Below are 25,000 nucleotides of genomic sequence, written 5' to 3' on the forward strand. Positions count from 1 at the left end.
TTGCAGTGGCAACATAGTTAAGTTCAGATTTTTTCTTTACAGGCTTTATACAGCAGCAACACTGTCATGCATATACCCTCTCTATCAGTACTTTGTAATAAGGTCATGGATTGGGGAGATTCAGTTAAGCAATAGAGACCCTGAGAAGAGCCTGGTGAATAGTGCTGTCTGTCAACTTATACCTCTGTCTACAGTAGGGCTGCCACAAACGATTATTTTGATAGTCGACTAGTCACCGATTATTTATGCGATTAGTCGACTAATCAGATCATCATCCACTGGACGTAAAACTACAGCTTATTGCACCAGCAGCATCTGCTCTTATATAACTATCATTAGCTTACAGCTTTAAGCTTTTAAGGTGCTAACTAAAAATAAAGACAAGATGATAGTTTATTCAATTTTAATGAAATTTGCAGATTGTTTCGGTGAAGTTTAATAAACTCCTTGCTATCTAAAATATAACAGGACACCGGAGTATATTCTCCAGCATCTCACACTTCTGATAATCAGCTGTCTGCTTGACGTTTATTCAGCTGTGTAAAAACTATAACTTTAATCTCAGACAAACCGATTTACTCAGGAACAAATAAAATACTAAAAAAAAAAAAAAAAAGCCAAACAACAACATTTTTAATTTATCTAAGTGACTCATATATATTTAACCTGAGTAGCGAAAGACGGCGGTGGGTTTGAAAACAATTTGCCGGGAGTCCGGTGTTCTCACCGTGCTAGTGACCTAGCCCCCGGCTAGCTATCGAGCTAGTGGGTAACAGACGTCTCCGAAAATGTCGGAGCGCTTTTGAAAATATGTGGTGTCCTGATAAACTGAGCCGATATTTGAGGTTTACACAGCTACATTCTCGCCTGAAAATATGTTAAACGTTTATTTTGTGACCCAGAAAGAATAATAAGAGTAATATTAAAACTAACTAGCTGCCGCCATTGTTGGAAACTGAGCTGGGCCGCGCTATGAATTCTGGGACACAGCTGCTTCTTCTTCTTCTTCTTCGGGGTTTAACGGCAGCTGGCATCCTTGTACATGCAGTGCTGCCATCTTCTGTTTCAGTCCGTTATTACACTCTTAAATCCTGCTACTTATTCCTGCGTCTTTTGGGATCTTACAAAGCTTCAAACGACGCATCGACTATTAAATCAGTCGTCGACGATTTTGATAGTCGACGTAATCGTGACTAGTCGACAAATCGTGGCAGCCCTAGTCTACAGTCTGAAGGACTAGTTAAAGCTGCTCTCAGTCTGGGAAGAGGGCGATAGGTCAGGGTGCTGTGCATCCATGTGTCAGATTCAATCTTAGCATAATGCTTTAGAAAAACCTCAGTGAATTTAAACAGGTTTGTCTGATCATGGATCACTGCCTTTCTAATCATATAATAAAGGAATTTTCAACCCCCAATTTTCATCAGCTGTTTAACACATTTACGTCAGCAGGCACTCTTAACTACCTCCCACCAAAAAGATACTAAATACATATATATTTTTCACTAGTTCACACGTTCTTGAAGGCATGTCTTATTTTTTCTGAAACATGCTCCAGTTGATAGGCATCCTACAGCATGATTGTCAAAATGTGAAACGTTTGAATCTTTTTTTCTACACAGCTAGATTTTAGTTTCTTTCAAAAGATGTTAAAATCTGACTGAGAGTTTAGTATTTTATTATCTAAACTGACAGTGCAACATAAAAGAAACAAAATACAATCGAATTAGTGAGGATAAACTTGTTGAGTCAGTTGTTTTTTTTTACCCATGCCAGTGCCATTTGCCCGGTTCAAATTTCAAATTCAAATTTTATTTTTATTTGTCACGTACACAGTCATACACAGTACGATATGTAGTGTAATGCTTGGACAACTGCTTGTGACCTAAAGAAAACAAAAAAAGGAAAAGGCTATGAATAAGATAGGAAATAAATATGAAAAATTTAAAAGGGTAAATTTAACTAGGAAGGAATAAAATATAAATTAAGGTTAAAAATGAAATAACTGTACAACACAAATTAGAATGAAGGGTAAATTTAACTGGGAAAGAATAAGATAAAATATATAAATTAAAGTTGAAAATAAAATAACTGTACAACAAAATACACAATATAGAACTATATAAGAATGTATGAAGAAATATAAATAAATATATACACAATAACAGCAGCTGTACAAGTATTAACTGGAAATGAAGAATGTAGTGAGGCTTTGACAGTGATTCCACACCCTTTTAGACCTGCTAATAACACTACAAGAAGAAAAAATGTGGATGGACACTAAGTTGAATGAATGTTTTTGGTTGTCTGAAGTAGGGCATGCTATGTAAAAAAGTTGGAAAACCACTTTGGGAGCCACATTTGTAACACATTTTATTGATTACTTTTTTCCCCTACAAGCAGGCATAAGATGCAGGTTACACAAAAGCTGATAGTTTACACTGAAGCCTCAAAGTGAAAACTTGTGGCTACTTTATTTCAAAGAAACTAGCATAAAAGCAAAGATTGTGACTTCACCTGTATTTTTTAGATTCACAAAATTCTCAAAGCTGTTACATACTGTGCTGATTTAGGATCAGAGGTCTCCTACACGTCTGTGCTAACGAAGGCGATTTTCTTTCGAAGAGATGCAAGAAGATTGGGCCCAATCCTGTACGTCTCTTTTGGCTCATAATGCGCGGATGCATAAAGCTCGTCGATTCGTTTGTTGTTCTTGTTATATTTCACCAAAACTCTGTCCATGTTACTTTTAGGATTGCTGCGGTTGTAGTATCTTCTGACTTCATACGGCAGCTTCTCTGCGCCAGGATAGTGGAGGTTTCCAATGGTGTAATAGCTCCACTGCTGTCTGTCTTTTATCACAGGAAGAACTGGCCCTTTGTTCTGAAACAAGTGAAACCCATATTCTCCCCGGTAGGGATCACACAGAGCCCTCATGTTGTTGTCCAAGCAGTTCTGAACGTACCACACCAGCAGCTTAAGGCCATGGCGAGGAGGCGGCTGACCAAACCCGCTGTCCTGGAGTTGTTGTATTGAGTCGAGGGTTTTCGGAGGTGAGGTCAAGACCACAGACAACACCAAAGTCAAACAAAACAAGGCTTTGTCGTGTGCCATCTATGAAAAAAGACATCCCAGTGTGAGAACAGGAATCTTAAAACTACACTAAAGAAACATTTTCTCACAACTTACCTTTTAGTTGGTACCCGTTTCCCTGTAGTCTCAAAGCGTGCCTGCAACCGAAACTAAAGTTGGTGTTTTGTGCTGCAGCTGAACGAACTATTCGATCCTGCGGTTGTCTTCTCTCTGTCTTATGTGGAGAGACTGAAAAAAAAGAAAGCACACTGGTAGGGTTTTCATTCTCTATGTGCGATGAAAAAGGAAGTGATTGCTGTACAGCTGGACTCTGTGAAAGTCCCATTTGAAAGAATAATTAAACTAAGCAGGCGTATCTCAGGGACTAAAGGAAGTTACCAATGTAAAGTCTTACTTCTGCTTTCACTCCTAGCTGCGAAGAACAGCTGCTAATAGAGGAGCAGCCAGTCAGCTGTGCACACCAGAATAATAAAAGCTTAGCAATGAAGATGATTTCATATATGCTGGTGATGTAGTACTTTAAACTCGCTATAGGGTGTGTGGTAGTGGAGGGGGTTTCAACCTTTATGTATATGGGAACCAGCGAGTTTGCAAACAGTGAGGGGTTAAAGTGGATTCGATAGGTGGGGGGAACCCTAAGATCTGGTGCGGCAGTGCAGCAAAGGAAATGGCTCACTCACAAAGAAGTCCCCAAAAGAACGAAAGGATCATAGAGGATCCAAAGAGGAACGGATCAGTCTGTTGGTACCAGCGTCCAGTCAGCAAGAACATCCAAATTCATCCCAAGCTCACTTAGTTCACTGTGCACCGATTCAAGCCTACAGTATCACATGTCTCTTTGTGTGTCTGGGCGTGTGTTTGTGTGCCTTTGAACACTCTCATGATTAGTGTTCTCAGTGACTGCTGGCTGATGGGGTTGATTTGTCCGACAGTGCAGTGTGTCAGGCAGGCTCAGCGTCCGCACTGGAGAACATGAGTGAAGGAGCGAATAATTGATAGTGACAAGGCGCTCCCAGCCTTAATTGCTGCTGGTGAATTAGATTACCTTTTTAAAGTGCCTTCATTAGCAGAGGGAGAGCCATACCAACGGTCCCCTGATTGGCCTCATATTGTTTTGCTGTGAACTTGCTCTGGCAGGGCACAAAAAGTGTGCGTTTGTTTTGGTTGGTTTGAAATTGCTCACTAATTTTCTTGTACAGCTGTAGCTTGTCTGTGTGCGCGATGTGTGCACACGATTCATATCCAGAGTTGACATTTTGTGATACATCAGTAACTCACTGAAGCAGCAAGTGTCTTTGTGTGTTTATGAGGCTTAGTCTGCTGTTTTAAAGGGTATATGCACCTGTGTCACAAGGAAATATTTAGCTCCAATGGCTTGCATTTTATGTCTAGTGTAATATGCTGAAATATGACAAGGAAGCCCAGATATATAGGTGATATATACTCTATGTTTTTTCTTTTTTTTCTTTTGTGAAGATCACAAACCATAAAGTGAAATTTGATGCTGTTTGTGGACTTTGTGGACTACATACTGCTGTTGCCCCACTAAATGAGGTCCAACATCAGGGTTAGTTAGTTATTTGCTGGAGATCGTGGTTATAGAAATAGATAAAAAATATGAAGTAGTCATGGAAAAGCAGTTTATTGGTTTATGTAAATGGACTTGATTTTTATTTTATTCTGTTTTCGTTGCAATCAGCACAACAATGAAACTAGGGTTCATCAGGAAGTGTATTTCATGTGGGTGCCACATACATCTCGGAGAGTCCTCAGTGGGAATGTGTGACCCAGGCAACCGGAAAAAATAAGTTAAAAAGGAAAAATAGTGGTAGGAGTTGTATTTTACCCAATCCATGATCTTGTCTCAAGCCTAACCAAAAAAGAAGTTTTCAGTTTCATGAGTATTCCACAAACTTCTGTGAGACTGTGTTGTGTGATGCTTGAAAATGTTCCTCCTTTTTCTCTGTAAAGCTGCACAAAGGGACAGACGGGATTTTGCTGAAAGTGAGCAGGGAAAGTAAGGAAGAAGTATCAGTCTATGCAGAGAGAGTTACTTGCGCATATTTTAAAAAAACACCAAAAAAAACCACCCAACTTTCTTCCTAAACCCAAATGTCCAAAACCTCACACCCTCTTCTTCCCCTCCAGCAACTGTTTCAGCTTCAGCTGTCCTCCCTCATTACATTTCCATATCTATCACCAGTTACTGTTCCATCACCAGCCCACCAGCCCCCAAAGTTCCCTCATCCCAAAAACACACTGGCATCCCCATCTCTGCCTCATGCTTCATTCCCACCGCAGCCAGCCTTCAGCCCCCTGCCAAGTTAAATGGACTGTACTGGCGTCAGGGGAGTCGCGTGTGCTCAATTCAGCTCAGCTCAGCTGGGCTGCAAGCGTTATAAACTTAGTGTGTGATTATTGTCGGAGCCAGGCTCCTCCACGCAGGAAGTGCGCACTGATGGGTACTATGTCACCGGGTACGGGGCCAGCCGTGGCGAGAGGGATGAGAGAGCAAAAGGAGAGACTGAAACTGAGGCGAGAAAAGAGCACAGAGAGGGAGGAAAAAAATTGTTAGAGATGAAGGAGGGTAACGGGGATCGAGGGAGAAAGGGTAATAAAAGATAGAGGAAGGAGAACAAGCAGGAGAGGACTGAATCATCAAAGGGAAGGAAAAAGCCACGCTGAGCAAGGAAAGACTGATGTACACCTATCGCAGCAGACAAAGACAAGAGAAGACACACGGGGAGTGATATAAAGAGGGAGAAGCATAAGAATAATGCAGTCAGAGAAGAAAGAGAGGCAGCAGGGAAATCAGCAGAGGAGGGGAAAAGAAGAAGAGACGGGGAGGGCGCATAGGAGAGAAAGGCAAGAAGAGAAATTAGAGAGAAATTTTTCAAGCGAGTGATGTGCGCTGTGATTGTTTTCTCTCTCTCTCTCTCTCCCTCCCCGTCTCGCTCTAAACGGTCGGGATGTGGCCTGTATCTGCCGGCAAGAAGGAACTCAATTTGGGACAATTTACTCGGCAGTCTCAGCCCTGATGCACCTCAGGGACAGAGAATAGAGAGAATGAAAGTGAAGGAAGATAGAATCAGCAAGCCCCGCACACACATACATACACACTCACACAACGTGTGCCTTGCACACAATTGCTGCCGAGTAGATTTCACTTAGTTAGTTCTAACTCTCCCAGGCGGTCAATACGATTGAGTTTATAAGGCTTGGAAATGAAAAGCCCAGGATAAGGTTAGATAAACTGTGTGCTATTTGATTTTGGGCCACCCTTCGCAGAAAAACCCACACAAGACAGATGGCCGGAGGGGATACGCTGAAATCATGTTGTGCAAAAGGGTCAGATGGGTGATTAAGGCTGAATGCGTTGTGTGCTTTGACCCTCGCTCTGTACCTGCATTGGTTTCTCTGCGCTGAAGAAAGCGCTTGAGTGATTTTTCCAAATGCATCTTTGTTTTTGCATTCTTAAATAAAATGCAGCCACATGATCAAATGTTATATCATAACTTGCACCCTGCAACACTTTGCGCCTTAAAAGTTTGGGATTGTATAAGCTGAATGTGAAATTGTCTTTCCATGCTCACAGGTTGGCAGCCTGAACGGTCTGTACACACTGAGGGACACCAGGGGGCGCCCTGACAGAGCCACCTTTGAAGACAGACTTGCAGCAGCAGCAAGGGTAAGTATCCCCCCACCCACCCCCCCATAAATAAATGAATAAATGAACTAAAAGAAAAGGAAAAAAAAACACTTGATGGACTGAAAAGTGAGGACGCTGACAGAGGAAGGAGCTGTGTGTTCCCAAAAGAAAAAGAAGCCACTCTGTTTACTTTTATCTTTCATTTCTTTGCCTGTTCCTGCAACACTCTGAGAAATGCATTCACAACTACAGCTGTTGAGAGCATCCAGCCACTTGGACGAGACTCTTTGATGCATTTAGCACAGTGAATTTACACTCTGGCATCAGTTCTGATTGTACCCAGCGAGTGTATGCAAATGGAAGTTCATTTAAGCTGCCATTGCTGTTTTAATCATGCTCCACTGTTGATTAGCAAAATGATTGGCAAAAAAGAAAGGAAAAAAAGACTGAAGCAGGCCCGTGTTGAGCAATGGATAAAAGTTGTTTACCTTGCTCTTGTTGCTTGTGTGCCTGTTCCACCCAATATCACTTTGTGCACCCATCCCCTCCTCCTTCCTCCCTTGCCACCTTCAGCAAGCTGCTCCGCTTTACCCTCGGAGCTCACAATTCAACCTCCTCACTAGGCTTCCGTGGCCATGGAAACCGTCATTCAGGGAGACATCCCATGACAGCAGGGAGAGGAAGGGTCGGAGATGTGGCTTCGCCCCTGTCCATTCTCCAGGGTGCACCGGACCTCTGGCCTTTCTCCAACACATTGCCCCTTCAATCTCTCTCTCTCACACACACATACACACAAAATACACAAAACAATAAAAATACTCACATAGAAAGACGTGTGTGTGTGTGTGTGTGTGTGTGTGTGTGTGTGTGTGTGTGCATCTACCCCACAACTACAAACCACCCTCCCACCCGAACACACACAGACACACAAACAGCCTGAAAGCAAAGGAGAGAAAGGAATTCCAAACTTTCCGATTCAGAGTTATCATCTGAATCAGTGTGCGTGTGATTAATTGAAGTAATTTATGCACAATCTCCAGTGACTCCATGTATGGTTCATGATTTCATTAAACTGTAACTTTAATTACTTTTCTACTATCGTAACTTTAGGTGAAAATAAATTCCCACCCTTAAATGTCTCACGTTTCGTAATGAGTCTTACATTTAATGGATTGCACAAATAATGTTTTGGGATGATGAACAATTGCGTATTTAGACGCTGCTTCTCCCTGCCAGCTGCCTTCATTTTTTTTCCCATTACAGTCATTTTATTTTGGAATTTTGTTTCATTTAAAGAAATCTTATCGTTTAGTTTTGTAGCAAGTAAAAAAAATGCTGCTATTGCAGCTTACTTGAACCCTCTGAAAACCCTTGAAACTTCTTTGCTTCCCAACTTATATAATGCACTTTATTTGCTTTCTTTTTTTTAGCTGAATACAGTTAATATTGTTGTGGGTTTATGGAAGACATGCTTATGTTGGGTTATGTGTTGTCAAACACAATTAGAGTGTGTTAGCTGAAGCAGCTGGCCTCCTGCCAGAGCCTTAGCAATAGTTCGTCCGCCCACCTCTGACCAGGCTTCCATCTTTACAAACACGTCTGCTGTTTTTTTTCCTTTGGATTGCATAGCAGGTGGGTTTGATAGCAGAACCCACCAGTTACTGCATCATATAAAGTTTAGTAGACTGCAAGGTTGCGACGGAGTTAAAATTAGCTTCGTGCGGCTTAATCTGCCCTTCACAGTTAGAATAGTATTTACAGTAGAATAGTATTTACAGGTAAAAAAGCCCTACTGTTGCTGAGATCCCATTTGCAGTGATGTGGTAGAGTGCTACTCACTGAGGTGTTTGTGTTACTCTGCAAAGCACCTGCATTTTGAAATGAAAGGTGAAATCACTGGTGCATCGTTGTGTAGCAAAAGCATAATGAGGCTGTGTTTTCACGAGATAGATCTACTCCTGTCAGGAGGTGGAATTAAACCGAGGGCTGTTTTACCTTTTAGAAATAGTTGTAACTATATTGTAATAACAGCTGTGCAGTGTAACTTGGCGTATTGATTAATAATGCTGTAAAACCACGGCAAACAAAATAAGACGCAACATAAAATATCATTTATACCTGTCTGTATATCATAACTGTTGCAAACTATTGAGGAGTCCTTTATAAAGAAAATAAATGAAAGGGAACTATTTAAATCTTCTTGACAGAAGAATAAGAAACATCTTTAATAAATTAGCACGATCTGCCGCAGCTGCTGCAGCTCATAGAAGCCTCAGTCTATTGTTTGCTGCATTGACACACACACAGTCACATTGAATGGAGGCCACAGTGGCATCTCAGAGGAGGAGGAGGTTTTGCCACTGTGTAATCCCAGCTGATGCAGCCCTCTGTCAGCAAGGCAGCAATCAGCTGTGGTATTAATCTCAATGCTAATGGCATCATTAGCAAAGCTGTGGAAAAACATACCAATGTGAGGGTTTAGAGACACATGGAGAAAGACCATATATGCACATCTGGCAAATAAAGCACATGTAAAAATGCTGTTAACGAAGCAAAAACACAGACACATACACACATGGTTTCTCTTCTGTCTCTCTGCGTGTGTATGTGTACGTAGTTTATTTGAAACCCCGTTTCCCCTCAACGACTCTCTTCCGAACTGTCCTAACTATTGTACCTCTTGTGGTTTCATTCTCAAACGCGCAGACATGTTTCTGACCAAACTCTATACTGACCTTTTACCAAATGTCTCAGATACTAACCCCCTGCCATCTTTTGACACACACATTGGTTCCTGCTGGTGTACTACACACTTAATACACAGATACAGAAAGGCACTGTTCACAGCATGTTCCAGTCTTGTGATGACCTGGTTTGAATCTTCTTTTTAAAAAGAAATCTGTTTTAATATCTGTCTCATTAATCTGAGCTGTACAGGCACCTTATTGATGCAACACTTGAGACGACAGCTGCAAGCTGCAGACAGAAGTCAAGGAGAAAAGACATTACCGGCAGAACAAGTGTGAAGTTTTTCTTATATAAACTGAAAAAAATAAGCAGGACGCTAAAAGATATTTATTATAGTGAGGATGCTATAATGATGAAAGGCCAAGGTCAGCTTTTAGAAAAAATAAAGTCAAATATAGGCTTTACCTTGCAGCTAGCAAAACATCTAAACTTTTAGTGATGCTTACCTAACTAGTGTAAGCTCACCAATAGGTAGTCTTATTTTTGCATAAAAAATGAAATATATTCTAAACAGCCACAGCTAAATTAAGATAGAGCATGCATTGTCCAGTTGTTGTCAAATGATGCTCGATCTCCTTGTGATTGAATATCGAGTTATTGAACGACCTCTAAAATTTGCAGTGTGTTAAATCCTTAAAAACGTATAAAAGTGAAAATGTGCTAATAAATGTGATAGTTGTTGTAGTGTTTAAAATGTGACAGCAAATCGAAAAATATTTTTGTCAGTGCAAGTTTAGCCTTATATGTAGGGATGGGTATCGTTTAGGTTTTATCCGATACCAGTACCAAACTGGTACTTTTGAAACGGTGCCGGTGCTTAAACGGTGCTCGAACCGGTGCTTAAAGAATGGAGAACACAAACTTTGTCCAAAAACCTCTCATGTTTAGCTGTTTTTTTGTAAAAAGATAACAATGTGTGCCTTTTCTGCAGCTATAGGGCATATCTGGTATCACTCTTGGCTGGAAGCAGTGCTTAAACAATGGAAAAAACACAAACTTTGTCCAAAAACCTCTCATGTTTAGCTGTTTTCCACTTTTCTTTGGTCATTTTAGCCTTTTTGGCCAGGGTGAAGGGAGTATCTGCCATCAAACAAGAAGACAGCCGCATGTAACTACGACGGTGTTTGCTAGTTCACCTTACATGCATTCATTTAATAGCGTGGTTAGCCTACTCAACATAAATTACACACGTACAACATTAAGCTACTCATGCAGAGAAGAACGGCTGCTGCTGCCATCATCATCATCCGTCATCATTTCTGCTACACTGGCAGGGCTAGGGGCCAGGACTCTCCTCTTCGGGTTTTTGGGGGATGTTGCTAACTCCAGGTCCGATAACGGGCACCACACACGCAGTAGATGTGGACGGTGTGAAGTCTCGCAGCAAGCTATCAAATACGGTGCATTTCTCGGCTTTTAACAAAATTCTGCTTTTCGGTCTGGTTGCTACCGTTTATGTCAGAACCGGTGCCGGATACCGGTACCCATCCCTACTTATATGTTGCTTTTAAAAAGTTACACTCTGTCTGATGAACGTGTTAATTATATTATAGAAATCTATAGTAATCTTTGTTAATTCTTGATATTGTGCCTAAACTAAAGTCCTAGAATTTTAATTGCATAAAGCATAACTTTACTACATTGCTATGTCTGTAGAATAGAGATGGAATAAGAGTGAGAGTGCTTTCAGGTACATCCTGCTTCTCACTTCTTCTATGTGCAAACTGTTTTGATGCATTTAAAATAAAAACCATATTAGATATATCCATTGAGCAATACAGATATTACTATTAAAATGATCAACTTTTATGTTCTTAAGTATGACTTAAGCAGAAATTCACATTCATAAAACTTTATATGAAATTGTTGGAAATGTTTTGTTTATACTTAGAATTATCAATGAATTAGATAATTGTGTGAATTGGTTCCTTAATTGAACTTATATTTGATATTTGAAGCTCATATTTTAAGCAAGTAGTTGAAGCCACGACCATTGGGAGTGAATGATTCTGCTCTTTGACATATCGTGGGTGTTAGATACAGTAGGCATTATGCTAGTGGACATTGTGCAACCGGGAATGTCCACTAGCAACCAAACGTCAACACCAAAGTGATGCATGTCGAGCAAATCACTTTGTGTGGGCAGTAAACAACTCTTAACTCTGATGAACTTATTGATTCAACACCAGTGGGAGTGAAAGACACCATTTACTGACATTTGACAGAGTGCTAGCTGCTAAGCCCCAACCACATTTAGCGGCTAACGCGTGGTTGGGGCTTCAATTCTTAGTTCTGAGAATAACTATAAATCTAGGAAACTGTTTTATAGATGGGGTCAGTGGTCGCTGCAACTAAAGCTACTAAGTGTAATCCATTTGTCATTAATTTGATCATGAATGTTGTTAATTAATTTTACCAGTAGTTTACCTATCTGTTCACTACTGTGATTTTATTTTGTGACGATAGACTATACGACATTTGTAATCTACAAGGCCAGAATAATTGTTAGCTCGCAAAATAAAATCTTAATCTGTAATGTATTCACACTGATTTAGGAGCTTTAACAGAAGTTTGGAAGCTTTGTTTAATGCTAAGTTAAATCTAAGTTTGTTTGTTTTTTGCCTCATTTGTGCTCCATATTATTTTCCAAGCGGCATCAAAAAGGCTGTAAAGATAACTTGTCTAAAAGACAGAATATGAAGTTAAGAGCCTCACCCCAACCACCACTCTAATGCCGTTTGGGCTTATCTTATCATTTTTGTTGTTTGGGTTACCATTACCTGATTTACATTAGCTAGGGTTGCCAACCGTCCCTTAAAATACGGAATCGTCCCGTATTTCGAAACAAAAGTACACGTCCCGTATTGAGCTAATAAGGGACGCACTTTGTCCCGTAATACAGTGAGAATCAAAAGTAGTCTATAACTTTTAATGGAATTAACGCTTTGTTTGAAAACATAATTCCCAGCCCCTCTCCTGCTTTGTGACCAATGAGCTGACAGCACACTTATGACAATTCGAGTATGACAATTCAGATTACCGCTCATCTCATTGGTCGAGGAAAGGTCGCTTACGGAGAAAATACCGGAAGACAACAGATGACCACAACAAGAAGCATGGCCAACAGGGGAACAAACGCCGACACGGCGGTGCAAGTCTCGGACGACAGTACACCTAAAGCTGGGCAAACACTGTGCGATTTTTTCAGTCACGTTATTCAGCTCCTGCTCAAACTGCACGATTGACTCGCAGGGATTAGAAGTTGGTAGGTCACGATGCAGGTCTCACACTATACCGCCCGATGCTCTGATCGACCTGAGTGCTCACACTGTGCCTCCATAACATGAAGGTTATAACAGAAAATCTGTCGCGCTCTCTCTCTCTCCGTCTTTCACTCACACAGACACACCACCATCAACTTTGCTAATTTGCTAATGAAAAACATGATCAGGCAGCTGTGATTGAGCAGCAGTGTAAATCCAACTGTTTTCACGGTTGTTGTGGTCGTGATAATTTTGTGATGCCACATCGAAAAGGCTCGGATGAGCTTTCCAAAGTTCTACAAGTTGTGCCTCCATCGCTTGTGTCCAGATCACACGCTGCACAGCCGTGCTGCTCCATCTTTTACACCAACGTTTACGTGTTTGCGCGCGAGCAGTGTGAGCGGCTGTGATGAGACCCTCACGAGCGATTGATGATCGGGAGCTGGTCATGAGGTGTTAATCACTTCTCGTTACCCCACGTATACTACACGACGCACGATGAAGGCCAAAATCGGTCCGATCACTCAAAAATCGGCTCAAAATGGGCCTAAAACCGCACAGTGTGAGCCCAGCATTAGAGCAGCAATGTTTGTTCCCCTCAGAGAAAGGGAAGAATGGGAAAAGGAAAACACCTGGCTGGAAAAAGTTAATATGGGCATGTGCAATGAATATCAGCGCTATGTGGCCAGAAGTGTGATAATATAATTTATTTTGTGTAATAAACAACTGCAAGAATAGATGATTACAACAAATAGATGACTAATACATAAAAGTAATACATAGATGAATAATGATGATGAGTTAAGATGCGTAATCATGGGAACAAGCGGGTTTACAAACAGGAGCAGCTGATTAGCATTAGAAAAGCTGAAATAATATTTCAACTGAAGCCGATTGTACTAAATGCACTAAATGTGCACTGTTACAAGAATGTTTTTCTTTCTATTGTTTTCTATTATTTTAAGTTAAGCAGGACAGAGTTCTTTTAAAGAAAGATTTACTTATATTCTCAAAAGTTAAGCATGACAGGCTTCTGTTTAAGAAGGAGACCTGTTTTACTGTGTTAATGTTGTCATTTTGAGCTAAAAATAAATGGCTAAATGATCATTTGTTTCACATGTGTTCATATCACAAAGAATACACATCTACTTAAATCAAATTCAAGTCAAAGGGTTAAAAAAATAATTTCACACACAAAAAAAGAGCTAGAAAATTCACCACACTGGGAAGGGTGAAGACAACTGGGTCGTCCGGCCCTGGCCACGAGGTGTCCCTTATTTATTTTTCAGGGAGTTGGCAACCCTAACATTAGCTAACTTGCATATTTGTGTTCAGCTTTGCAAGCAGTATAATGTCTGTTTCAAATGTGAGGATTTCTCTCTCCCTCTCCCTCCCTCTTTCCAACCCACTCTTCTATCCACAAAGGACAGGAAAAACATTTGAATTTTCCCTCAATACTTTCTCACTGTTGAGACGTTTGTGTGTGTGTTTTTTCCCCTTCTCCTTATTTTTCTTTTTTTTTTCCTCTCCTTTTTTTTCTGCTATTTTTTTTAAGACTCCAGTCACATCCGCAATCCCGCGGCCCTATAAGGAGCTTTCACGCTTTTTGGTTTGCTTTAGATGTTTAATACCCCTCTCTTTTGTGTCAGGCAGCCGGAGAGGCGTTAAGAAGCGCTGATAAACCCCACTTAGATCCCTTCCTGGCCCGTCACCCTGGCCTGCCGGGCCGCTTTAGCAGGGAACTGATCTGTGACGGCCTGCCACTCAAACTGAGCACTTCTGAAGGTTGACACAATGGAGTGAGCAACACACCAGAGGGCCCAGGGGTTGGTGGGGGAGGAGGAAGGAGGGAGGAATGAGGTAGAGGAGAGGAGGCCAAGAGGTGCCCTAAAAGAAGCCTAGAGGAGGGGCCAGAGTGTATCACGCTGTTATCTATTTCCTCTCTTTCAGCAGTTTTGCCCTCCCTCCCTTTACTGTGTGCTACTGTAGAGCTCCCCATCTTTCCTTGTTCGCCTTCTCTGCAACAGTAACACACACACACACACACACAGAAAAAAAAACCCTCTTCTCTGTCGTTTTTCTCTCTGCGGTCAGGACTATCAGTCTGGCAGCTAGAGATGAGATTGAATGAAGAGGCAGACTTGGTGAGTGTGGTGGGAGGGTTGAGGACTAGATAGGAATCAGCAGTGCATTGCGGGGTCTGGTGACGGTAGTTCATGCGGTGTGCTCACTGCTGTGTGGCATAATGGGTCCAACCAGAGCCAGGCTAAGGCCGACGGTGCGTCAGGAAGCAAAGCTTTGAGATTGACAAGCTCAGGGAGGGGTTGGGGCTGCAGCGGAGGCAGCGACGGTGGGGTGATGCGGCCACTGCTGCTGCTATTGCCATCAGTTTCCCGTGGGGCCGTGGGTGGGTAGTGAAGCCCAAAATGTCAGCGCTGATATCTGTGCAGCTCGGCTCGGCTATCACACTGCTGCAGCTGCCTGCCATCCACCGCATCCACTCATTCATATAGAGACATGGGAGTATTGCACAGACACACACACTCACTCTCTCTCTCTAACACCCACAGTTTTCTTTCTGCGTTTCGTCAGCACCTTCCTTGTTCATTCATTTCAGTTCTATAGAGCCATTTTTGCGTGCGCGCACACACACACACTCTCACACGCACACTCACACTCTTCATGGGATGTCTTTAAACACACATTCATGCAGTTTTACTCCTTCCATCTCGCTGTCTTTCTTCCCCTCCTCTTCCACACATTCACATTGTGCCTCTGTCAGTTCTATCTCAGCTGTTCAATCAAGCAAGTACTCCACTGCTCTCTCTGTGTGTCTCTTTTACCCCACTCACTGTTTAAAAATGAGTTTTCTAAACTTGTTTTTCAGTTTTTTCTTTATTTTTATTTTCCATTGATCTCATACCATGTTCCTTTTGTATATCTCTTTTTCTATTTAGTGATGCTTTTATTGTGAAGGGCAAAGTGTCAGCAGCTTTGATAATTGATGTTGCACAAACTTACGATGTCATTTTTCAGTTCAGGTATATGTGGCATGTGTTTTTGGAAATTGTGTGCATTTTGTTGTGTGTGTGTGTGTGTGTGTGTGTGTGTGTGTGTGTGTGTGTGTGTGTGTGTGTTTGTGTGTGTGTGTGTTTGTGTGTGTGTGCTGCCCATGCATCACAGTTGGATGATGAATGTGCTGACAGTAGAGGGGTCAGTGTCACAGACAGTATGGTCAATTGCCCCTCGTCCCCTGAGCCTAACCTTGAGCAACACTCCCTGAAGAGTCTCAATCTGCCATTAAGGCCTGAAAACACACACACACACACACACACACACACACACACACACACACACACACACACACACACACACACACACACACACGCGCGCGCATTCCCAAGTGAGCGTGTGCCATTAGTAGATGGCAGGGCTTGGTTTGACAGAGAGCGATTAGCTCCCTATCATGTGTATTGATCACCATGTCCTGGCTGCTCCCCGAGAGGAGAGGCTGAAGGGGTTTAACAAGGCTATTGGGACATACACGCACACACCCTCACACATGCGTGCACACACTCACTATTTGCCAGCGAGTTTATGCGCCTCCACGGAAATTTTTCATCCATCCCGTTGTCATTGGTTTCACTTTTGGAAACCAACGTAAATAGAGTGACTTTGGAAATACTTTTCTCTAAAAGTTTCTGGGAACTATTGCCACACACCGCTCTGGTGTTTAACTGCTTAGCCAGCTGAAAATGGTTATATCTTCAATAGCCTACCAATACTACTCCCAGTTTAATTTGACCTGACGTTTGAGATGCATCTGAAAATATTCCTGTTAACACTTTCTTTAACCAGTGTATTTAAAAGCCCACAATCATATTGTATATAGTGGAATATAAGTTAAAACAGAAATATAATAAAACAAGAAGAACTCAGAGAGTGCAAACCTCCACCATGGCAGCTCACTCTACAGTATTTACTTTTAATAATAATAGTATTGTATTCTGTACATATTCTTTTAGTTTACATTGTTCTTTTTGAATGCACTTTAAGAAGTTTGTAGTGCAATCAAAATAACACATTTTGGTGTTAGTTTGAAATAAGACAAAAGTCAAATGTAAAGTTGAGGTCAGAGGTCAAATGTGACATGATATTTGGATGCAAACTATAATGTGATATTTTTAAACCACACATACCATTTTCTGAAAGTTTGACCTTGAAGTAGAGCTTAGAGGTGAAATTTAGATTCCCCGTATGTCATAGTTCATTCCCTATATGACAGTACAAACTGTCATTACAAATAATGGCAATAAGATACATAGTTTTAAATAGCGCTGTTACTTTGACCTTCAGATCAGTTTGTTAATCAGAGGTCAAATGTGACATAATATTTTAAATCTTTATACAGTACTTTCTATGTGTTGACAATATGTACCACACTAAGAATGATAGTTCCTAAGGATTTGTGTCAATTTTCACACAATAAATCGTTAAGTTGACGTAAGCAAACTTTGAATGGATTGTTAACACGACCCCACTCTAAACCGCTACAACGTTTCAGCAGAATTCACTCAAAACCTGTTAAAAACTACAGAGACAAAATGACGACACACATGCAAATGCTACCAGAAACATAAACTCCTTTGCAGAGATAACTATGTTTTTTAGAAGTGCTTTGCAACGTGCAAATAAAAACTCAGTGAAAGGCAGCTGCAAGCTTTTGCTCACTGATGCTGTCCATTGCATGCCAACGATAAAGTCTCAGTGGACCCCAGTGGCTGGCTCATGCTGTATTGGGAAACTGCTCGTGTCCGTTTTGCATTAGCATGATGACATTTATGTGAATGTCCTGAATGAATGCGCATGAAAGGTGAACTATCAGTTCTGTTATTCTGATTATCCAGAGGAATACATATGTACCAAGTGCACTGTTGTGCTACACAGTATATCCTAAGTAAAATGCTAGTTTGGAGCTGCACTCTGAATTTGGTACATGTTTTTGTATTCATAACAAACAAAACAAAGCAATAGTATAGCTCACACATAAATTAGAAACAATGTTTCTCTTGCTAAATAGGAATTGCCTAAATGTGCTAACAAATCCAAGTGTTTGTTACACTTAGCTTATTATGCTTTAAATCATCTTAAATTAGCATAAATCAATACGCTGCACCTAAAATAAACACCCATTTGATTACATTTGCAGATTTGTGCACATCACATCTTCTCTCTGCCTGAGTTCTCCTCTGTTTCACATCACGTATGACGAGTTCTTAGCTTTAACAGCTGTCTTCTTTGGGAAGGTTAGACCAGCTCCTAGCTTTTGTTAATTGAGTATAATTGAAGATGGTGAAGAGGGAATAAACCAAGCAGGCTTTTAGGAACATAAAAGACTGCCGCCGCCTCTCAGTAGTATTTATTTTCAACCTCTTCCACTCTGATTTAAGTGTAAGAGGACAATAGTGGCCTGACAGTGATATGTGCGTGTGCGTATGCGTGTCTGTGATCTGCTGTTTGATTTACTTCACCCACCTTCACAAGGACCAGCCTCTTATCAGATCAAAGCTGCGAGCAGCGGCCTATGAAAGAAATCGTGCGTGCGCGTGAATGCGTGCACATGCGTGTTATGGAGGACAGAGGTGTAGGTGAGGCGGGGGTGTTTTTGTTGCTTTTAACCCAGGACAATGGAACGGCAAAGGAGAGAGTAAGCGAGTACTCTTTGAACTAATGAAGAGGAAACCTTTTACTCTCCTCCATAAAGATGCCCAGCTCTCCCCGTGCTATGGATTTCCCCCCTCTATTTCAAAGTAGTGTGAAGCAGAATAGGACAAAATATTTTATTTGTTCGGTGCCTCTCACTGTCTTGCTTTTATCCTCGTAAAACTACAACAAGAAAAAAAGTTAAATTGCGAAAGCGAAATTGAGAGAGATGATTAATAGAGCTGTAGTGCATGAGCGTCTTTGGGATGAGCCAAAGGTGATTTGTTAAGGTGAAGTGATTTTTTTTTCTTCATATTTCCAAATCAGTGTAAAGAAGTAGTAAAGTGCCCATTTAAAATATGCTTCCATTCATGGAGTTTAAATCAGGCCACAGCATCTTCTTCTGTATCATTTTATTCCAAATGTCTGGACTTCCAATGATTTCCTGTGAACAAGCAGTTGGCGACATGTAGATACACATTAGGTGTTTGCAGGTACGTTATTTGTGTGTTTCACTGCAGTGTTTCCCAGAGGCAGGAAATTTGCCAAAAAAGAAGTTGAACTAGCTCAAATATTCAAACCACTTCAAACTTGACATTTACTGCTTCAGATTCCCCCGCAATACACCCACTAAGAGTGAAATAAATTGAAATGCCTGTATAAGAAAAGTGGAGAACACAGACATGAAAATACTCAGAGTTACCTTCATTTATCAGTGAGAAGATTACAAACTAATAGTTCCAGTTTACAGGTGAGCTCTGATTCTTTTTGTTGTGTGCTTTCCAGGTTCACTGGGTGCAGAGACAGCACTGTCATTACAGAGACAAACGAATTCCTGTGACAAGACTGGACCATGGCACTACCAATGGCAAGTTTGACTAATACTGTTCCCTGACTAATGCTTTGTTTTTCACTGTGCTGAGTTATTAGTTTTTGCTGAATTTCTGTGATTTTCACAGAAAACTTTGGTTCAAGTCCCTCTGCCATGAAATACCCATTACTAAATAAACAACTGAAGGCAGGCACTGGTTTAGCTCACTGGGATTAGCAGGCGACCATGGCTGAGAGCGGCCGGCCCGGGTTTGAATTCGACCCATGGCTCTTTGCTTCTCCCCTCTCTCTCCCCCTCTGCTTTCCTGTCGTTCTTCGCTGTACCCTTTCAAATAAAACTATAAAAAGGCCGTAAAACATAAATAAACAACTGCAGTTAAAGTATTTCTTAGTTTGGCTTTCAATAGCCACTTGGCTTCATCAGGCTCAATTTCAGAAAAGTTGGCACATGGTGTGAAATATAAATAAATACACTAGAATGCAATGACTTGCAGCTCTCATACACCAATTTTTCATTCAAAACACAACATATTGTTTTAATTTAAAGAATGTAGCATTTTAAGAAAAATATAAATCATTCATATGTCAGTTTGAAATTGCTGGGCAATGACACATCTCAATAAAATTGGGACAGGGCCATGTTTAACATTAGCATCCCCTCTTGTTGTTCCATTCTTGTCTGGTATCAGATTCTCCCTGCTCAGCAGTCCTGGCTCTCCTTTGGCATATTTTTCATTTCATGATGATCTAAATGTTCTCAGTTGCTTAAAGATCTCAACTGCAGGCGGGTCAGTTCAACGCTCAGCTTTTGTACTATGCAGCCATGCTGTTGTAATAGATGCACTGTGTGTGAGTGGGGGGATGGGGGGGTGTTTGTTTTGTTTTTTTGCTTAAATATGCAAGGCCTTCGACGAAAAAAGATGTCATCTGGTTGGGAATGCATAACCTGCACTGATCCAGGCTGTCCAGATGTGCAAGCTGCCAATTCCATAGGCACTTATGTACCCCCATACCATCAGAGATGAAGGCTTTTAAACTGAGCGCTGATAACAAACCAGATGCTCCCTTTCCTCTTTAGTCCAGAGGATGCAGTGTTCGTGTTTTACAAAAAGAATTTCAGATTTTGATTTGTCTGACCACAGGACAGTTTTCTGGCCCAGAGATAATGGTTTCTGGACCATGTTCACATATGATTTCTTTTTTGCATGATTGAGCTTTAACCTGGATTTTCATTGGCTAAAACAGAAGCTGCATAGGTGCAGCATAGGTGCAGCTTCTGTTTTAATGCTCATATGCACACAAACCCAGAGGGTGAGAAGAGAAAGAAGACAAGAAGGAGTGAGACTCCTGGCTTTGTTTCCTTGTTATGAGGCAAAACTAATGTAGCCTAAGCTAGTGAGACCAATCATGGTGGGTTATCTGGCCCAAGGTAATGTTCATTCTGCAGACATCAGTGGATGGATATCAGCTGAAAATGTGGTAAAAGTGGCATTAAGCCTTTACATGTTTATTTATTCCTTTTTTGAACTTCTTCATTGTCTTTTGAGACATTTTTACCTGTAAAAATGGGTAATGGGAAAAGTAGCTAATGCAAAATGTTAGTTAATTTAACAGCTGCAGCATTCGTATTTAGCAAAAAAAAAAATTTGTGTGTGTTTGCAGGATTTTGGCTTGAAAATACAATGCTGGATTTGTGCAGATATCACAAAAATAAAGTCCGAGTGGGTAAAGTAGTATGTATTCAATTTTTTCAAAATACATTCTTATTATTCCACGAAACATGAGTGAGTGCCTGAGTCTATCTGAATCAGCTAAGTTTGGTGTAATGAATTCAAAAAAGTCTGCCAAATTTTACCTTGATACTAAGAAGGGTTTCTCAGTTACAGGTCCTTAGAGAGTACATAAAAAATGAGTATGCCGCACTGAAGTGAAATGCAGCAATCGAATGATTGAGTCTAATGTTTAGCAAAATGAGAAAGAAGACAGAAAGAGACATGCCAAAAGAAAACATTATTGTGCTGATACTTTACTGAGCCACAGTTTTTAAGTTTAATTATCTATTGTCATGTTTTGCAGAAGTGATGACCCAAAAGCAGGCTGTACATGTAGATGGATGTAAACAAAAAGCAAACCTTTATTTAGGCTGATAGCAAATTCCAAAAAGTCAACAAGATCCATCAGCTGGCAGACAGCACACAGGGACAACAACAATACAGCACAACAAAGAATAGATGCAAACAGAGGGGTTAAATACAACCACTCGGGGTAGAGTGGAAACCAAAGGCAACACAGCTACAATCAGAGCTGATGAGACAACAGAAGTTAAATTAAACACAAAACACAAAAGATGACCAAAATTAAACAGGAACACTTAACACAGAGATTGAAACTCAAGGAATTACATATAAACAAAACCACAAACAGGAACTAGATTCCGAAACTAAAACCTGATAATAGCAACATAAAGAAACCAAGCAGGAAACATCTGTTATAAGAAAAAGAAAACCCAAAAAAAGCACAAAAACAAGAACCCACAACTAGTTTAAAAGCTCAGGCATAAAAACAGCAGAAACAAAAATAAGGATAATAAATATTTAATGGTGTGAAATAGCCACATACTGGCTCGGGTCCTCTACCAGAGGCCTGGGAGTTTGAGGGTCCTGCGCAGTATCTTAGCTGTTCCTAGGACTGCACTCTTGTGGACAGATCTCCGATGTTGTTCCCGGGATCTTCTGGAGCCACTTGCCTAGTTTGGGAGTCATTGCACCTAGTGCTCCAATTACCACAGTTACTTTCACCCTCCACATTTTCTCGAGCTCTTCTCTGAGCCCTTGGTATTTCTCAAGCTTCTCGTGTTCCTTCTTTCTGATGTTGCTACATCGATCACTACGGCCGTCTTCTTCTGTTTGTCTACCACCACTGTGTCCAGTTGGTTAGCCACCACCATTTTGTCCGTCTGTATCTGGAAGTCCTACAGGATCTTAGCTCGGTCATTCTCCACCACCCTAGGGGGCGTCTCCCATTTTGACCTCGGGACTTCCAGGCCGTATTCGGCACAGATGTTCCTGTACACTATGCCGACCATTTGGATATGGCGTTCCATGTATGCCCTGCCTATACATATATATATATATATATATATATATATATATATATATATATATATATATATATATATATATATATATATATATATATATATATATATATATATATATATGTATATGTGTGTATATGTATATGTGTGTATATGTATATATATATATGTATATGTATATGTGTATATATATATATATATATGTATATGTGTGTATATGTATGTATGTATATATATATATATGTATGTATATAGATAGATAGATAGATAGATACAGTGGGGCAAAAAAGTATTTAGTCAGCCACCGATTGTGCAAGTTCCCCCACCTAAAATGATGACAGAGGTCAGTAATTTGCACCAGAGGTACACTTCAACTGTGAGAGACAGAATGTGAAAAAAAAAATCCATGAATCCACATGGTAGGATTTGTAAAGAATTTATTCGTAAATTAGGGTGGAAAATAAGTATTTGGTCACCTCAAACATGGAAAATCTCTGGCTCTCACAGACCTGTAACATCTTCTGTAAGACGCTTTTCTGTCCCCCACTCGTTACCTGTATGAATGGCACCTGTTTGAACTCATCATCTGTATAAAAGACACCTGTCCACAGCCTCAAACAGTCAGACTCCAAACTCCGCCATGGCCAAGACCAAAGAGCTCTCGAAGGACACCAGGAAAAGTATTGTAGACCTGCACCAGACTGGGAAGAGTGAATCTACAATAGGCAAGCAGCTTGGTGTGAAAAAATCAACTGTGGGAGCAATCATCAGAAAATGGAAGACATACAAGACCACTGATAATCTCCCACGATCTGGGGCTCCATGCAAGATCTCATCCCGTGGGGTCAAAATGATCATGAGAACGGTGCGCAAAGATCCCAGAACCACACGGGGGGACCTGGTGAATGACCTGCAGAGAGCTGGGACCAAAGTAACAAAGGTCACCATCAGTAACACACTACAACGGCAGGGAATCAAATCCCGCAGTGCCAGACGTGTTCCGCTGCTGAAGCCAGTGCATGTCCAGGCCCGTCTGAAGTTTGCCAGAGAGCACATGGATGATACAGCAGAGGATTGGGAGAATGTCATGTGGTCAGATGAAACCAAAGTAGAACTTTTTGGTATAAACTCAACTCGTCGTGTTTGGAGGACGAAGAATACTGAGTTGCATCCCAAGAACACCATACCTACTGTTAAGCATGGGGGTGGAAACATCATGCTATGGGGCTGTTTTTCTGCCAAGGGGACAGGACGACTGATCCGTGTTAAGGACAGAATGAATGGGGCCATGTATCGTGAGATTTTGAGCCAAAACCTCCTTCCATCAGTGAGAACTTTGAAGATGAAACGAGGCTGGGTCTTCCAACATGACAAGGATCCAAAACACACCGCCCGGGCAACAAAGGAGTGGCTCCGTAAGAAGCATTTGAAAGTCCTGGAGTGGCCTAGCCAGTCTCCAGACCTCAACCCCATAGAAAATCTGTGGCGGGAGTTGAAAGTCCGTGTTGCTCGGCGACAGCCCCAAAACATCACTGCTCTCGAGAAGATCTGCATGGAGGAATGGGCCAAAATACCAGCTACTGTGTGTGCAAACCTGGTGAAGACCTATAGTAAACGTTTGACCTCTGTTATTGCCAACAAAGGTTATGTTACAAAGTATTGAGTTGTATTTTTGTTATTGACCAAATACTTATTTTCCACCCTGATTTACGAATAAATTCTTTACAAATCCTACCATGTGGATTCATGGATTTTCTTTTCACATTCTGTCTCTCACAGTTGAAGTGTACCTGTGGTGCAAATTACTGACCTCTGTCATCATTTTAGGTGGGGGAACTTGCACAATCGGTGGCTGACTAAATACTTTTTTGCCCCACTGTAGATATTACACATTTTAGTAATTCCAGTATATATGTATGTGAATAGGGGAGAGAGAGAGGGAGACAGAATTACAAACATTTTTAGTAGTACAGTTTAGTAATACTTTTGATCATAGGTATATTAAATATCTATGTGTCTTTTGCAGGTGTTTTACTGTGTTTGAATAGATCACTGTAAGCTTTACAACAGTAAACCACTGATGACTGTGTGTCTGTGTGTGTGTGCATGTTTAGACATCTTTGTGAGGACAGAAAACTGGCATGCTACTACTAGTGGGGACCAATGGTCACTTATGGGGACAAAATGCCCATTCTCACAAGTTTTGAGGCTCAAAATGTGGTTTTAGTGTTAGGGTTACAATTACGTTAGGTTTAGGATTAGGCTGGGGGTTAGGAATTCACTTTTGATGGTTAGCGTTTGGGTAAGCGGCTAGTGAAAGCATTATGTCAATGAGATGTCCTCACTAAGATATTAAAATGAGCTTGTGTGTGTGTGTGTGTGTGTGATGGGAATTGGTGGCTGTGTTTGCAGAAGAATGTGCTGGCTCACGTCCTGCTGCAGTGCTCTCAGTCTTTCTTGTCTGTTCTTGTGTATTATCATCCGCTTAGCTTCCGCTCTGACAAATGATAGAAAATGTACAATGGAGATAAAAAAGCCGTGATACGGTGGATCAACATCGCAGCTGTGTGTTTATGTACATAAAGAATAAAGAAATAAAGAAAGAGAATGCACTCTTTG

The 25,000-nt window shown here is 41.0% G+C and overlaps 3 protein-coding genes across 3 annotated transcripts in view; 2 read left to right on the plus strand and 1 right to left on the minus strand.

Moving 5' to 3' along the window:
• LOC147318539 (uncharacterized) overlaps nucleotides 1-19,335 on the plus strand; it is a 31,846-nt gene extending 12,511 nt beyond the window's left edge. Inside the window, exons 2-3 of the mRNA XM_086310149.1 lie at nucleotides 6,686-6,778; nucleotides 19,240-19,335. Coding sequence (XP_086166275.1) covers nucleotides 6,686-6,778; nucleotides 19,240-19,335 — 189 coding nt within the window. The remainder of the gene's footprint in view (nucleotides 1-6,685; nucleotides 6,779-19,239) is intronic.
• LOC147318540 (uncharacterized) lies at nucleotides 1,658-3,361 on the minus strand. Its single transcript, XM_086309870.1, has 2 exons — nucleotides 3,187-3,361; nucleotides 1,658-3,111 (listed from the first exon to the last, which is right to left on the minus strand). The coding sequence occupies exon 2, from the start codon at nucleotides 3,109-3,111 to the stop codon at nucleotides 2,584-2,586; it is 528 nt and encodes a 175-aa protein (XP_086165996.1). The 5' UTR covers nucleotides 3,187-3,361; the 3' UTR covers nucleotides 1,658-2,583.
• Nucleotides 19,336-20,691: 1,356 nt separating the features above from the next.
• Nucleotides 20,692-25,000, plus strand: part of LOC147318541 (neuroendocrine convertase 1-like) — a 111,262-nt gene continuing 106,953 nt past the window's right edge. The window contains exon 1 of the mRNA XM_086310150.1: nucleotides 20,692-20,713. Coding sequence (XP_086166276.1) covers nucleotides 20,692-20,713 — 22 coding nt within the window. The remainder of the gene's footprint in view (nucleotides 20,714-25,000) is intronic.

The sequence above is a fragment of the Aulonocara sp. 'chitande type north' Nkhata Bay genome, linkage group LG11 (genome assembly GCF_057382095.1).
Source record: "Aulonocara sp. 'chitande type north' Nkhata Bay isolate Kocher_YH1m ecotype deep benthic linkage group LG11, A_spYH_male_GT1.1, whole genome shotgun sequence".
NCBI classification, from domain to species: Eukaryota; Metazoa; Chordata; class Actinopteri; order Cichliformes; family Cichlidae; genus Aulonocara; species Aulonocara sp. 'chitande type north' Nkhata Bay.